Source organism: Zonotrichia albicollis, chromosome 19 (genome assembly GCF_047830755.1).
Source record: "Zonotrichia albicollis isolate bZonAlb1 chromosome 19, bZonAlb1.hap1, whole genome shotgun sequence".
Taxonomy (NCBI): Eukaryota; Metazoa; Chordata; class Aves; order Passeriformes; family Passerellidae; genus Zonotrichia; species Zonotrichia albicollis.
Window position 1 is genome coordinate 2259252 of NC_133837.1, and position 15329 is coordinate 2274580.

The 15329-nt window shown below is 54.2% G+C and overlaps 1 protein-coding gene across 1 annotated transcript; it reads right to left on the minus strand.

Annotated features, from left to right (window-relative positions):
• Positions 1–6824: 6824 nt before the first annotated feature.
• Positions 6825–13333, minus strand: TEKT3 (tektin 3). The gene is made up of 7 exons (XM_005495098.2): positions 12758–13333; positions 12167–12250; positions 10854–10924; positions 10510–10653; positions 8960–9182; positions 8293–8447; positions 6825–7088 (listed from the first exon to the last, which is right to left on the minus strand). The coding sequence occupies exons 1-7, from the start codon at positions 13331–13333 to the stop codon at positions 6857–6859; spliced, it is 1485 nt and encodes a 494-aa protein (XP_005495155.1). The 3' UTR covers positions 6825–6856.
• Positions 13334–15329: the final 1996 nt, after the last annotated feature.

The window sequence follows — 15329 nt, forward strand, 5'->3', positions numbered from 1 at the left end:
TCCCCGGACACGGCTCCCGAGCCGCTCCCGCCCCGCAGCGAGGAGATTTGGGGGGGACAAGAGACGAGCAGCCCGCTGTCGTGAGCCCGCCTGCCCGGGCAGCCGTGGAGGAAGGCGGGGGAGCGGTGGCCGTGCCCTGCTGTCCGAGCAGCCCCGAGGGTGCGGCTGTCCCTGTCCCGCCGCAGCCCCGGGCGGTGTGAGCAGCACCGGCCGTGCCGGGGAGGACAGAGCTCGGGTTATGCAGCCCCAGACGGGATCCGTGGCACAGGATTTGGGGAACGAGCGTCTGGCTGAGCTGAAGGGATTCTAGCTCTTGGAGTCGACCTTTCTTAGCACTCGAGAGGCAAATTAAGTAGAACTGAGCAACTTTTCACTAAACAGAGGGTACGATTTTCCACAGCTCTGGAGAACACTCGGAGTTAGGGCTGTTCTGCCTGGAGAAGGCTCTGGGGAGAGCTCAGAGCCCTTCCAGTACCTAAAGGGGCTCCAGGAGAGCTGGAGGGGGACCTGAGACAAGGGCTGGAGGGACAGGACACTGTCCTGTGGCTTCCCACTGCCAGAGGGCAGGGATGGATGGGATATTGGGAATTAGGAATTGTCCCCTGTGAGGGTGGGCAGGCCCTGGCACAGTGTGCCCAGAGCAGCTGTGGCTGCCCCTGGATCCCTGGCAGTGCCCAAGGCCAGGTTGGACAGGACTGGGAGCAGCCTGGGACAGTGGGAGGTGTCCCTGCCATGGCAGGGGTGGCACTGGATGGGCTCTGAGGTCCCTTCCAGCCCAAACCACTCTGGGATTCCATGACTCAGGCGCTCGGGAGAGAAGGGGTGGCTGCACTGCTGCCCTCGCTCATTCCTCGAGCACAGCCAATGTGTTCAAACAACCCCCCCCACACACACAGAGTTCACCCCCAGCTCCCAGACAATCCCGCCAGGATCCTGCACTCTCCTGAGCATTCCCACCGACCCCCATCGCTCCCCACTCCTGCACCAGCTCCAGACTCGTCCCGCATTGTTGCACAAACGAGGGATTCGGCATCCAGCCACCGGGACTGTAAATGCTGGGAGAAGGGAGCTGGGGAAGCGTGCTTGGCTCCACTCTCCTGGCAAGCAGAGGCGTGTTCCCCAGCACGGGCTCCTCGCTCACGGAAGGGGTCCCGGCACAGGCATCGGCCAGACAGCGGGAGCGGAGCTCTGAGCGGCTGAAACGAGATTCCAAAGGGTGCAATTCCCTTCCCGTCCAAAAAATCCCGCCGATTCCTCTGCTGCTGCCGTCCCTGTGCAGCTTGTGACGCCTGTCAGTGCCGTGCAGAGGGCTGGAACCTCTGCGCTACCATCAGAACATTCCTGGCTAACGACACTGATGGGAAGCTGTCCTGCCCCTCTGGGCCGGGTGCCTGGAGGAGCCCCCGCGCTCGGGGCTGAGAGAAAGGTCTCAGAAAGGTATTGGAAAGATCTTGGAAAGGTCTTGTCCGCAGGGCTGCCATGCAGGCTCTGGTACAGACCATTCTCTGAAGGTCTGAAGACCATTTGTGGCTCTGAAGGCACAGGGAGTCTGGGGGTCACAGACAGCTCCCGAGCCCCTCCGTGAGCCTGGCACAGCAAACCACCCCCGCTCTGCTTCTGAAAAAGGTGCCAAAGCAGCTTCTTAGGCGTGGGGAGAAATATCTGACAGTCAGACCAGGGAAAAGAGCAGTCTGTGGATAACAAAGCCAGTTTTGGCTGAGAGCAGTGGGTTGGAAACGGTGGAGAAAGCCCTGAGAGAAGAGCACAGCACTCCCCTGCTCCTTGGACACTTCTTTTGGGAAGGTGAACTGTTCAAACCGAGCAGGGCTTTGGACAAACATCAGCTACTGCTGGGAGTGCTGTGACAGAGCTCTGGGGCTGGGGCAGAGCTCCTCTCTACACTTGCTATCAGCCCGAGGTGCTGGAGGGAGCCTGTCCAGGGAGAGGAGGAGAGGAGGGAGTGAGGATGGTCAGTGGAGCCCTCGGGGCAGTGAGGATGGTCACAGGGCAGTGAGGATGGTCTCAGAGCAGTGAGGGGCAATGAGGGTGGTCACGGGGCAGTGAGGAAAATTGAATTGGAAAAATGTTTTGTGTACAGCCAGGATTCACCACTGGTTGTGCTGGGAATACTGGAAGATTGACAAGTTGTATAAACTCAGATTCTCACTTGGAATCTCTTCCATGGGACTACTTTCATTGTGATGCTTCAGCTTGAAATTCCAGGATAAAACTATGAGAACCCAGGAGGAAAAGTGGGGTTTCTATCCCTTTATGGGGCTCAGATGCTGATCTGACCAGGCATGAATGGGCCGAAAGGGATCTAATCCTCATTTAGCTGTGACATCCAGTGACCCAGCACTTCAGGGCTCTGCTCATCCCTTTCCTCGGGCCAGGTGAAGGAAACTCCTCTTAAGACAAACTGAAACCCCTCTTAAGACAAACCGTTTCCAGCTACACAAAAAGGCAACATTTCCTCTGCATGTCCTTGTGAGGATGAACTCGTTTAACCCTGCATTTTGCTCTCTCATCACAATTTTAGGGACTCGCTTCCTGTTCCCTACCCTGGTGACTACGGCCATTCCCGAGGAGGGTTTGAAATGCAAAGGGCAGGGGCCAAATCTGCGCTGCCATCAGCAATCCCCTCCTGGGGGCTGGGGAGGGAACGGGGCGGGGAAAATCCTGTTTTCAAACGACTGTGCCACCAGGAAAAGGAGGAGAGCAAGACTTGGTTTGGCCGCACTTTGGGCAAGATCTATGGTGCTCCCTCAAAGAACACACATGCAGACGTGTATATGTATATATACATATATATACACATATATGTATGTGTGTATAATATACATATATTGTATATAATATACATATATTGTGTATAATATATAAATAATGTATATATAAGCATATATAAATATATGCATATTTACATATACATATATGTAAATATAAATACATTTACACAGGTGGAATGGGTATTGTAAAATATATTTCAAGCAGGAAAAAACCATGAAGGGAGACTTCATATTCAGCAAACTTCAATTACAAAGGGGCTAATGTATCTTGGAAGCTTATGGACTTATTTTTTTGATTTTTTTTTCTACCAATTCAAGAAGAATTTGTAAAATACTTTAGACCTGTCTACATTCATGCTCCCAAACCAACTTCATCCAACTTTTTGCTTTCCACTCCTGGGCCATGTCAGCACTGATAGAGCCAGGCTGAAATCATAGGAGAAAGTCCCACTGACTTCAAGTATACCAACATTCACCCATTGACCCCCAAACCCTCAAAAAATCACCTGAGCTTCCCAGCTGGGACTGGAAACATCCTCAGGTACTTTCTGAGCTGCTGCCTCGTGCTCCTCTCCTGCATATTTATAAAATAGAAAGTATTTTACAAATAGCACAGAGCAGACCCTATAGAGGGCCCAGGTCTAACCCAGCTTCGAGCCTCACCTTTGCCCAGAGCACTGAGTTTCACACCTTTGGCCCCAGCAGTGCCAGGGGTGGCCCCTTCTCTGTGCCCTGCAGGGTCCCCAGAGGGGCCAGGGCTGCCCTGGGCATCCCTTCTGAGGGACACAGCAGCGGCTGCATGAGCTCCCAGAGAACTGGGCCCAGAGCATGTGAAACAAATCCATGGGGGGATATTAAACCCAAGGACAGCCCTGGCGGCTCAGGAAGTCCTTGGGATTGCTGGAAGCTGGGAAAGTGGGCTGGGAGAATCTCACAGCGTTCTTGCTGCCTTCTGCTGCTTTTATCTCAGCATCTCCTGTTGGCTCTGGCAGGGGCTGCACCAGAGGCTGCGCTGTGCTCTGAGCCAGCACAAGCATTTCTGTGATCCTACACTGCCCAAATTTTCCTTTAGCATTTGGCCAAAGTTTTCTCCCTTTTTTTCCATAATAGCAATGAGTTTAGGGTTGGTTTTTTTCTGACTGCTGATGCTGTTTGGGGAATTCTCTCTCCCTTGAGCTCAATAATCTGCACTAGTTATGCAATACATTGTTAACATGGTTTTTGGCAAGATTTGATTTCACCCAAATTCATATCAGACCTTTCCAGGACATTCAATGATTTTTGTTTTCTTAAACAACAAAATCTCCTTTCTGAGAAGTTTCTTGCTAGCCATGCCTGGAGTGTTCACCTGGATCCTGGACTGACACAAAGCAACGGTGTCCTGGGTTTATTAATTTATTGTCTCTCCTCCAGTCAGTAAACAATTAATTTACACACCCAGCTCTGCAGCAGTGATGCAAATGGAATGATGCAGAAGGGTGGGAATATGGCTGTAAGATGCAAAGGAATTTCCACAGAGTAACTTTCTCAGCACTTGGCTGATAGAGGCAGCAATAAACCAGCAATAAATAGCAATAAAAGCAGACACGTCGTTCTGGTGGAGAAAGGAGCCATCCCCTCAGTACAGAAAGGCAGATGACGGGCCTGGGCTGTGATTTAGAAATGATCTCTGAAAGGAAATCATTTAATGGCATTGCAGCAAACGCAGCTCAGCCATCAGCAGGAGGAGGCAGGGCTGTTGTTTCATCTCCCCAGCACATCAAAGGCTGCTCAAATCCCAAAGCCAGCCCTGCAGGGATTACATGGAGCAGCTTCCCTCAGCAGCAGCTCTGTCGTGGAAAGCAAATCCTCCCTGTGCAGGAGAGCCTGGTGTTCACTGGAACTGCACCCAGACCCATCCCTGGGACCCCTCTGGCAGGGCTGTGTGCCAGGGCAGGCTCCCTCGGGGCAAGGAGAGGGTTCACACTGAAACTCACACTGAAGCACACGTAGAATGCTCTGACCAACGTGTCAGGGGGGCTGGGGGATATCAGCTGCCAGAAAAAGTAACATCAGTTCTGTCAACTTATGGAAAACTGGCGTGGAGAGAACACAACCCCAGAGGGACCTGGGAATTCTCTAACGTCTGGGAAACTGCTGCAGGAAAGTGGAAAGTATTTGTGAAAGAAATTAGACGAGCTGAAGCTGAAATTCCTCTGGTCATGGCTTGAACAGAGGAAAGAAACTCTTTGGCAGTGCTGTGGAAAGGAGCATCAAGAGGCCAGGACAGCAAGAGAAAATGGAGTTGAGTAATTGCAGCACCACATAATTGCTGGCAGTTAGGAGAGAGCCCTAAAGGAGCTGGCCATGGGAAAGATCAGTGTTTGGGGAGCTCTGAGAGCAAACTTGGGGAAAAGTGGAGACTGATCCTGGTGTGCCCTCACTGTAAAACGGAGCCCAGATATTTCTGACATGACTCAAACCAGAGGTGGAAGTGAAGTGAAGGCAAAGCTGTTGCTGGTGCCAGGACTTGGCTCCAGGTGCTCCAAGGCTGGAGCCTTCCAGGAAAGGGCTGTGGGTGCCTCTGCTGCCCCACACTCAGCTGGGACACACTCCTGGGGACCAAAGCCTGGCAGCTCTGCCTGGGAACATCTGGATGGGTCTGCAGACGAGGGGAGCAGCCAAGGTCAGTGGGGCTGGGGACAGGAGCACAGGCAGGGAACAGCACGGGGCAGCCCAAGGCCACTGAGGGTGCTGACAAAACCCGAGCTCAGCTGGCCCTGGCTCCTTTGAGACCCAGGAGAGTGCAGACAGGGAGGGTGAGGTCAGCTGGGCAGTCTCTCCTGCTCAGGCTGTCTCTTTCCTTTGGAAGGGTGGCTGCTGCCTCCGACGGACTCCAGCCCCAGGACACACACAAAGTAGAGGAAATCTATTTTTAGTCTCGACAAAAGTGCTAGTAAAGAAAAAAAAGGTTGGAAAGACAATTGCTTCCTGTTTAGGGCTGGTGCTGGGAGGGAGATCCTGCCAGGGTGGGGAGGCTGGGCAGGGCAGAGGGTCCGTGGGGTGAGGAGGAGCCATCGGGGTGGCACACAGGGAAAGGGCTCCCATCCCCTGTGAGCCCACGCTGGGCTGGGGGTCCCTGCCCTGGATTCCCGAGGGAGGGAGGGACTCAAGATTTGGCCCCTTTGGGATTCCTGGTGCCCACGGGCTTTAGGCTGAGCTCAACAGCTGAGGTTAAAAGACTCAAGAGCTGTGATAGCCTAAGGAGACAAACGCAACGTGACTTTTACACTCAGCCTCAGACTGATTGAAGACTTATCCCTCTGGAGATTCCAGTACTTGGTAAATCAGGATTTACAGCAGGGGAAAAGCCTCCGTGCAGCCAGAGGGGCTTAAACATCGATTAATCTCTTTATCTTCAAAGTGCTTTGGTGCTCCCGCCAAAGAACTACAAGTGAGAGGTTAAACCAGGAAACCAAAATTAAACCCACAGCATTTTCTTCAATGAACTTTCTCTAAGTCGAATCTACTTCCTCTTTTTAAAACCCCAACACTGACATATTTTATGGCATTTAACATTTTTCAAAAGCAAAGCAATTATCATTAGAAATCAGCTTAAAATGCACATTTTTCTATTTTAGGAACAGCACAAACTGCAACTCTTTCTGGGACAGTTTGTGTTTCTTCTGCTGCACCATTAAAAATCCATCCTGGATGTCAGCAGCTCGTTATTCTGACAAGTGGCTTTACTTCCCCTTGTGCCTTCTCCACATCACACACACTCAAAAGGAGGAAGACACGACAGTTTTTCTCCTGAAAGCACAGCCTGGAAGGGTAGGGATGGATCCCCGTGGGTGGGTTTGGTGACATACAGGATATTTTCAGCTCCTTCCTGGCACACGGTGAAAGAGAAAACACAAAGGAAAAAAGAATCATCCTGGTAACCCAACAAACAAAACACCCGTTTAATTTCCATGCGGAGTTTACAGCAGGAAATGAAACGCTACCAAAGTTGTGAAATTGCAACAATATATTTGCAAAGCAGCGGGGGGAAAGGGGGGACGCGTCGTGCCGTGGGTGCCGGGCGCTCAGGTGAGCCCGGCTGAGACGTAGCCCAGGATCTGCACGGTGCTGGGGTAGCTCTTGCGCATGCCCATGCAGCGCTCCTGGTCGATGAACAGAGAGTTGTTCTTGACCACCAGGTCGTGCTCCAGAACGCCCTTGGAGCGCACCAGCATCTGCAGCATGTCCTCGGAGGCACGCAGGCACTGGTGCAGGTTCCGCAGTGTCTCGTTGATCTCGTTCACCTCCTGGACAAGGCTGGAGAACAGCGGGACAATCAGAGAACCCGTGGGGTGGTGCCCACCCAGATGGGCCCTTTGGGCATGGGGTTCCCCATCAGCACACTCAGGTGATTCTCACCCTCGTGCCCTGCTATGGGAGAGCTCCTCTCAACCTCCGTGGGGAGGAGTGGAGAAGTTTATTCCAAAGCTCTGGATATGCTCAGCCACGTGTGCCAGAGCAGCTTGTGCCACCAGAACAGGGACGAGCAGCTCTGGTTTCCTATTTCTCTGGGCTTGTGGCTTTGTTTGTTCACTCTCCTGGATTTCCCTGTGCAGGGGTTCTGCACAGGACACACACTCAGCAGGACAGGGCACTGGGAGAGGTAAAAGGGAACTTGGAACACGTGGAGGATGGGAAAACCAGCAGTGTGTGAGATGCTGAACGCGGCTGCGTTTAAATCACTTTGAAAAGGGAACTGTGCTCAGAGGGCTCCCAGGAGGAGCTGTGAGCTTTGGGTGCCTCCCAGAGCTGCTACTAGGCACTCCCTGAGGCACAATCCCAAAGTCCTTGCAAGGATTTCCAGTGTGCCCACTGAGGGGAGGACAGCTCCGCATGTGCATCCATCCTTGGAGCTACCCAAAAGGAAGGGGCTCTGTGCCCTCAATCTCAGCCTGTCAGAGAGCGGAATCACAGAATCATAGACCAGAATCCCAGATGGTTTGGGTTGGAAGGGACATTAAAGCCCATCCAGTGCCACCCCTGCCATGGCAGGGACAGCTCCCACTGTCCCAGGCTGCTCCAGCCCCAGTGTCCAGCCTGGCCTTGGGCACTGCCAGGGATCCAGGGGCAGCCCCAGCTGTTCTGGGAACCCTGTGCCAGGGCCTGCCCACCCTCCCAGAGAGAAATGCTTTCCCAATATCCCATCTGTCCCTGCCATCTCTGCATTTAAAGCCACTGCCCCTTGCCCTGTCACTCTGCCTGTATAAAAGCCCCTCTTCCCTCCTTCTCCTAAGCCCCCTTAGGGTGCTGGGGGGACAAGGGAGAGCAAGAGGTTTATCCTCCAAAACTGAGCACAAGCAGCCAACTGGATGAGGCAGGAGAGAAGATGAACCCGAGGGTTGGGACACCTGCTCAGTGCTTTAGGAGCAGGGCACTTATGGAAGGAATATTCAGGGAAAACAGCCATTTTGCCATGCAGAGATGCTCCTGAGTGCCCCTGGGCCCTGGCACCCGGCCTCACCGAATCTGGGCGGCGTCCCGGCACAGCTCCACGTTGGGTCTCCTCGAGCGCTCATCCAGCCGGGTCTGGGCCACCTTCAGCTGGACCTCTTTGTCCCTTATGGTCTTCTGGATGACTTGGATCTTGGTCTCGAGCTGGAAGATTTCCTGCCGTGTCTGGGGTGAAACAAACACAGGAATCAGTGAAAAGATATCTTCTCAAGAGATCACATCATTCCCTTCTCTCCTGCTGGTGCAGGAGAGTTCAATAGTTCACAAGTTCAATAAACAGCCCCTGGGCTCAGGCCTCTGTTGCTCTGCCACATCAAGGCCCAGATCCAGCAGAGTTTTCAGGGAAAATCTCTCTGCTCTCACTGCCACATCAGAGGAGAGTTAGGAGCAGAAGAAGTTTAGGAGTGGTGATGGATCTACTGAATTACCAGCTTCCCAAATTTGCTGCTCATAAGAATGGATCATCCGTCAGGGAAAGGTTTTAATGGCTCCTCATTTAAGGACATGCCATCAGCCCCTAGTGCTGGAACTTCACGGGTCTGAGCCCTTCCCAGGAAGCTTTCCACAATTCCCACAGCTCTGAGCCAGAGCCCATCACTGCTGTCCCTCTGGCAGTGGCAGAGCAGGGCAGGGAGAGCAGGGACAGCCGCCGTCCCTGGGGCGGGCGGGGCCGGTACCTTGGCCAGGTGTGTCTGGATCTTGCTCTTGGCGTTGGCGATCTCGGTGATGCGGCTGGTGAAGGCGTCGTTGACCTTGCTGAACTGGCGCCACATCTCGTCGGCCGTGCCCATCAGGAGGCTCTCGGTGCTGGCGCGCAGCTTGGCCGAGGCCGCGCGCGCGCTCTGCGAGCGGAAGATGTTGTTGTCCGTGAACCTGGCCCACGTCTCGGGCACCGAGACCCTGCGGGGAGAGCACTGCCCTTGGAACACACTGCACACTGAGGGAGGGAAACCTGTGCTCTGAACTAAATTATGGGGAACTGAAACATCTGGACCCCATCCATTCGATGACATTTATCAAATGAGGGCTGGACTCCGTTCATTTGATTATATTTATCAAATGAGGGCTGGACCCCGTTTGTTTGATGATATTTATCAAATGAGGGCTGGACCCAGTTCATTTGGTGATATTTATCAATTGAGATCTAAAGCCCACTTGTTTGATGATATTTATCAAATCATGGCTGGACCCCGCTTGTTTGATGATATTTATGAAATGCTCACAAAGATAACTTGTAAAAGTTCGGACAAACAAGAGATTCTCCCATAAAAACCAGAGATTCCAATCGGAGCTCTGTTTGCACCTTCGAGGCATTGAGTGCCAAGGAATTCCCAGCCTCACAAGGACACACAGATCACAGTTCAGACAATTCCTTTTGCTCACAGCCCATCTCAGTCTCCCACTAAACCAAACGAGCTTTAGATCCCACTCCATTCCCTCTCTGTGCATTTGGGATGAAGTTCCTGCCTGTGCAGTAGTCCAGAACAAGATCAACAAAAGACTTAAATACCACATAAGCTCCATTTAAAACCTGCTGATTCTCGGCACATTTTACCCCGCTCTGAATTTCAGCCTCGATCCTCTGCAATCCATTTGCCTGTCTAAATATGTCTGAGCTCTACTGTGAATAATTATTCAAACTACTAGAAAAATTGTCTCAATCTGTGCCTCTCCATAAACTTCATGGGTTTGTGTGAGCAGATTTATTCTCTCAGCCCTTTGCCACTTGGGCATCTCTCTGTGAGTGCTGGGTTAGGTCACTGTTCATTTACTGCAAAGCCAAAGCTGAATTCCTGGCACCCAAAAGCAGCAGAACCCTGTCCCAGGACCATGTTCTCATTTCTGGATTTTCTGGGTCATTTCAGCTCCCTGCCAGGCCCTCTCCATACAGGGCTGAGCCCCCAGACTTCCCATCAGTGAGGAGCACTCAGGCAAGCACTGAGACATCTCTGAAAATATGCACGAACTTAATGAGCTGTGCAGAGGTGCTGGGCTGAATTCGTTTGCAGGCTGAGCTCTGGGCCCTGATCTAATGTTTAATTAGGTTGGGCTCGCTTTTGCCCGACGGGTGTTGGGTGTCCAGCTGAGAGCAGAGGGTTCCTCTCCCATGAGGAGCCCAGGGGTAAAGCTCCCCTCGAGTGGTGTCTCTAGGAGGGATGGATGTGCCCCCAGAGAGGGCTGGGCAGCCCCAGCTCCTGCTCTGCCCCTGCCGGGCCCCAGAGCTCACGTGGCATCCATCCTCTCCACGCCCTTGAAGAAGTGGATGCCTCTGGAGGTGTTCTTCAGCTGGTAGCACTTGTTGTCGATGTGGTGGCCCAGCTGCTTGTCAGCCAGGTCCTTCTCCAGCTCCTGCCGGGCCTCCTTGTTGCACCTGGAGCACGCCAACAGCAGCCTCAGTGGGGATGGAGCCGTGGGATGGTTCTGTGCCCATCCTGTGCCGTCAGCCCCTCTGTGCTCCCAAAGCATCCCAGAGCCTCCCCCAGAGCCTGCAGGGACTGAACCCGCAGGGCTCAGCTGGGGCACAACTGCAAACACACACCAGCCCCGCAGCAAGGGCCCAGCCCTTCTTACATGATCTGGGCATTCACCGTGTCCAGGCACTTCTGCAGCCTCTCCCGGCAGGACCTGATGATCTTGATTTCCTGGGCAAAGGCAGAACAGCCCCATCAGCATCGTGCTCAGACATCCTGGGCACTCCTGCCCCGGAGGCACACAGCAGGAATTCCGCTTCCCGCACAGCAAGCACGGGCCAGTGCCCTGGGCCAGTGGTGCCGCACATCCCCATCCCCATCCCAGGGCATTTTCCTCCCCACAAGAAATCCCATCCATATGGGACAAGAGGACTTTGGTGTAAACCCAGTTTAGGGTTTTTCAGTTTCAGGGTTTTTCAGTTCTAGGCAGGGTTCAGCTCCCCCGGGGGAAGGCTGGTGCTGCTCTCAGCTCCCTTGGTCCAGCACAAGCCTGTTGCACCCATAAGGGTTTCCAGACAGGTTATCAGTGCTCCAAACCCAGGGGTTTTCAATCCCTCCTGGATGCAGAAGCCAGCTGAAAGCACAGCCTAAATGCATCCCAAACATTAAAAAACCCAAATGGCATTATGGAGATACCAGCTCTGATAATTTTCCTAAACCTTCATGACCTTCAAACTAATCTTTTAATTTTTCAGGGCCTGACTCATAACAAAATATCTTCTAAGAGAGCAGTGGCTTCACAGGCCCAGGGGCTACAATTTCCTTCCCAGTTCCGTGAGGTTTTGCAGTGATTATATTTCACTGTACCCTGCATTAGGATCCCATTTGCTGTGCCATGCTTGCTTTTAATTCATAATTTAAAGCAGCTTAGATAAAGGCAGGCAGGAGTGCAGGTTTTTGTTATTTCTATTAAATCCATTGCCTGAGCACGCAGTGACAGTCCTGCTGCAGCCACTCTGCCCTGAGCAAAGCAGAGCTGGGCAAGTGCAGTTAATATCTTTTATTAGCCCAACGAATATAGCTGGGGAAAGTAGACACGCTGTCGGGCACACCCTGCCCTCTCCGTGTGTGTGTGTAATATACAGAATGTGCTGCAGACACAGATCACACAAAAAAAGCGATATCTGTGCAGGCAGGACTCAGAAAGGCAGAGCCATCTCACGGGCTCCCCAAGGAGGGTCAAAGGACCCTGATGAGCCACCCAAACCCGGCTCCTTTCCAGCTCTTCCTTCCTGTCCCGGGGCCACGCTGCTGGGTGGGAGCACCAGCCCCTGCCCAGCAGGTTTGGGGGTTGAACAACGTTGGGTTCTCTCAGCAGCACTGAAGAGCCAGTGAGGGAACAGGGCTGCCAGACTTGTTCAGGGGAGTTTGGGTAGAACCAGCTGTGTCACAGGCTGGGTGTGCCACACTCACTGTGACAAGCTGTTTCTCCACGTCGTCATTCACCAGGTCGATGCCCATCCTCTTCTCCCGATTGAGCAAACACTTGTGAGCGACCTGGTGGGGACAAGGGGTGACATCAGCGCTGGCTGAAGGCACAGGGCTCCCTGCAGAGACTGTGCCCATGGCAGGGGATGCAGGAAGGGAAAGTGCAGGTGGGCACAGGATGGCAGCGTGCAGAAAGCTGCTGAGGCAGCAGGGTTAGCTGACAGCAGCAGCCGAGTGCCACATCAGCAGGGAACCAAAGGGACGGAGCCCTCATGTCCCCAGCCACCACAGCAAGTTCAGGGACCCCTGTCAGGCCCGGTAAGGACCTCCCCAGAGCCTTGTAGTACGACAGGCTTTTGTGTCCCAAGCCAGGATTTGGGATACAGAAATATCTGCTAAAACAAACACTGCAGTGATGTGCTCAGCATGTGCTGGAGGAGGATGCAGCAGATGCAGGGGATTTGTTTATCACTGACTCAGCTAATGGGCTCTTCTTGAAACCTTTCCAATGTTACAGGGCTTTATGAGAGGTTTGAGTGGCTGCAGATGTGTGGGCTGGGGATGCAGGGTCCCTACCTGGAAGGGGCCCTCGGTGTCGGCCAGGGCTCTCTCCAGCCGTTTCTGCATGTCCATCAGGGAGTTGGTCTCCCTGATCATGGCGTCCAGCTCGATGCAGAGCTCAGACTTCCAGTACTCGATGTCATTGATGCGCTCGCCCAGGTTCTTGGTGCTCTCCCCCTGTGTCCTCTTGGCCTGCTGGTACACGTCCTTGATGGTGCGCGTGAGGTCGGCGCGCAGGCGCTCCGCGTTGTGCCGCGTCGTCTCCGACTCCTTGTAGTTGGTCATGTTGGACCTGTGCCAGTCGTCCAGCGTGTGCCGGGTGAAGACCCCGCTGGGTCTCTCAGAAATGAAAGGAATCATCTTGGTGGGGGGCAGCCCTGGGAAGCTCTCGGTGAGGGGAGACAGGGTGGGGTTGAGGGCAGCTGCTTTGTAGTAGGAGTTGGGCATCCATGGCATGTTGAAGCTCTCGGAGGGGTTGAAGGGAATGCGGTTCTTGTAGCCAGCGGCCGTGTGGGTCGCTGGCAGGACCTTGGGAGGGGGTGGCCGTGGCTGGTTAAACTTGGCTTTCAAGGGATAGCCGTAGAGTTCCATCCTGGAATGCTGCTGGTGCGGGTCCTGCACAAAGGGGGCAGAGGAAAATCTTGCTCAGAAAGTTCCTGTGCTCATGGTACCTCTTACAGTAACACCCAATGGGTGATGGGACCAGCCCTGCCCAGGGCACCCACACAGCCCCTAAATCTCCTGAATGCAAATCCCCTCTGACAGCATCCCAGGCATCTGGATAGGGAGGGATTTGAGACCAACTTTGCTGTTGGTATCTTGTGTCAGGTCTTGAAATGAGGAGAGAGACAAATCATGGCTGCTTTGCCATGGAGGATGACAGATTTATACCTTCATTTCCTTATTCCTTGTTTCCCATTGTTCCTTCATTTTCCCTGTCAATCTAATGACCTCCCCTGGCAGGATGGGCAGGCCTTGGCACAGGGTGCCCAAAGCAGCTGTGGCTGCCCCTGGATCCCTGGCAGTGCCCAAGGCCAGGATGGACACTGGGGCTGGGAGCACCTGGGACAGTGGGAGGTGTCCCTGGGACAGTGGAAGGTGTCCCTGCCATCCTTTCCAACCCAGGCCAGCGAGTCTGATCCCAGGACCTAGCCTGGCCAAAGGCTCTGGGATGGGCAGTGGGACACTCACGCCCCCAAATTCAGCACAAAATCTTTCCCCGGTGTGACTGGCTCCGAGTCACCTTGGCAGAACCGAGGAGGAGAGGTCTGTGCTGAGCTCCACCAAAGCCCCTGCATGTGCTGCTCCCACAGACCAGTCCCTGCAGCCCTTTGTCCCTGCTGCGGACAGGCCACTGCCATTCCCTACCTTATTTACCCGGGGAGCAGGACAGTGGGGGATGCTTTCCCTGGCTCTCACCCTGCCACCAAATCCTTCCCCTTCAGACACCGACAGACAAGTGTTTGAGAGGGGAAAAGCTTTGGGAATGGGCTGGATTGCTTTTCCAGCATTTCCAGCTGGAATGATCACCCTTACACGCCCCTGGGGATGAGCCAGGCTGGGATGGGAGCTGCCAGCACCCCTGGGCACGGGCACACGGGGCTGGGTTTGGGGCTGGGGTCAGTACCGGCCGTGCGGGCCTCCCTCGGCGAGCACAGCTCCCCCTCAGGCCTGGGGGCGCCCAGGGGGGCTGCTGCTCATCTCTGGCTCTGGGGTGGCGCTGGCACTGCCCGCCTCTGTGTGCCCGTTGCCATGGACGGGGTTCCGTGCCCAGGCTGGGTTCTGGGTGGCTCTGTGATGCTGGCTGGGCTCTGTGACCCGTCCTGGCCATTGACCCGCCCTGCAATGGCCTGGAGCAGGGACAAGAGGGGCTGGGATGGGTGCTGGGTGAGCCCAGGCACCCCAGCTCACCCAGGGGTCTCTGCCCAGCCTCTGGGAACACCAGCTCTGCTGTGGCAGCTTCCACATCTCACCTTCTCCACAGGGGCATCTTCATCTTCTTCATTGCCCAGCTGTGTCCACGGCTCATCGAGGACCCAGGCTGGTGTTTCTGCCCTCTTACAGCCTCAGTTTCTCCTGATTGGCCCAACTCCTGCAGCTGCAGACTGGTACTGCATCGAGGGCTTTCCCAGGTCCTGGTGACCCCAGGCCACCCTCCTGAGCTGGCTTCCTGTGGCAGCTCTGCCTCTGGCCAAAGAGTGACAGAAAATGGAACACAGAGTGCTTGGTGTACACAAAGTGCAGCACATCTTCATTTCACCCCAAACACACGTCCTGCCTCAGCCGGGGCAGCAATCAGCTCCATCAACCTGAAACAAACCATTCAGCCCATCAGCTGGCTTTTCTGCAGCCTGAGCAGATAAACGATGGCAGTGAAGGCCTGCCAAGCCTGTCCCCGGCAGGACACCCACCCTGGATCAGCCCAGCTCTGCTCCCTGCACGCTCGCAACTCAGCCCGGCTCTCATGCCCTGCCCGTGCTAATTCTGTTCAGATGAATCACTGCCCGGCCAGGGACACCACTGATGTGGGAGGCAACCCCAGGGCTCTGGAAGCATTTGCTAAATTAGGTAATAATCATTTGATAAC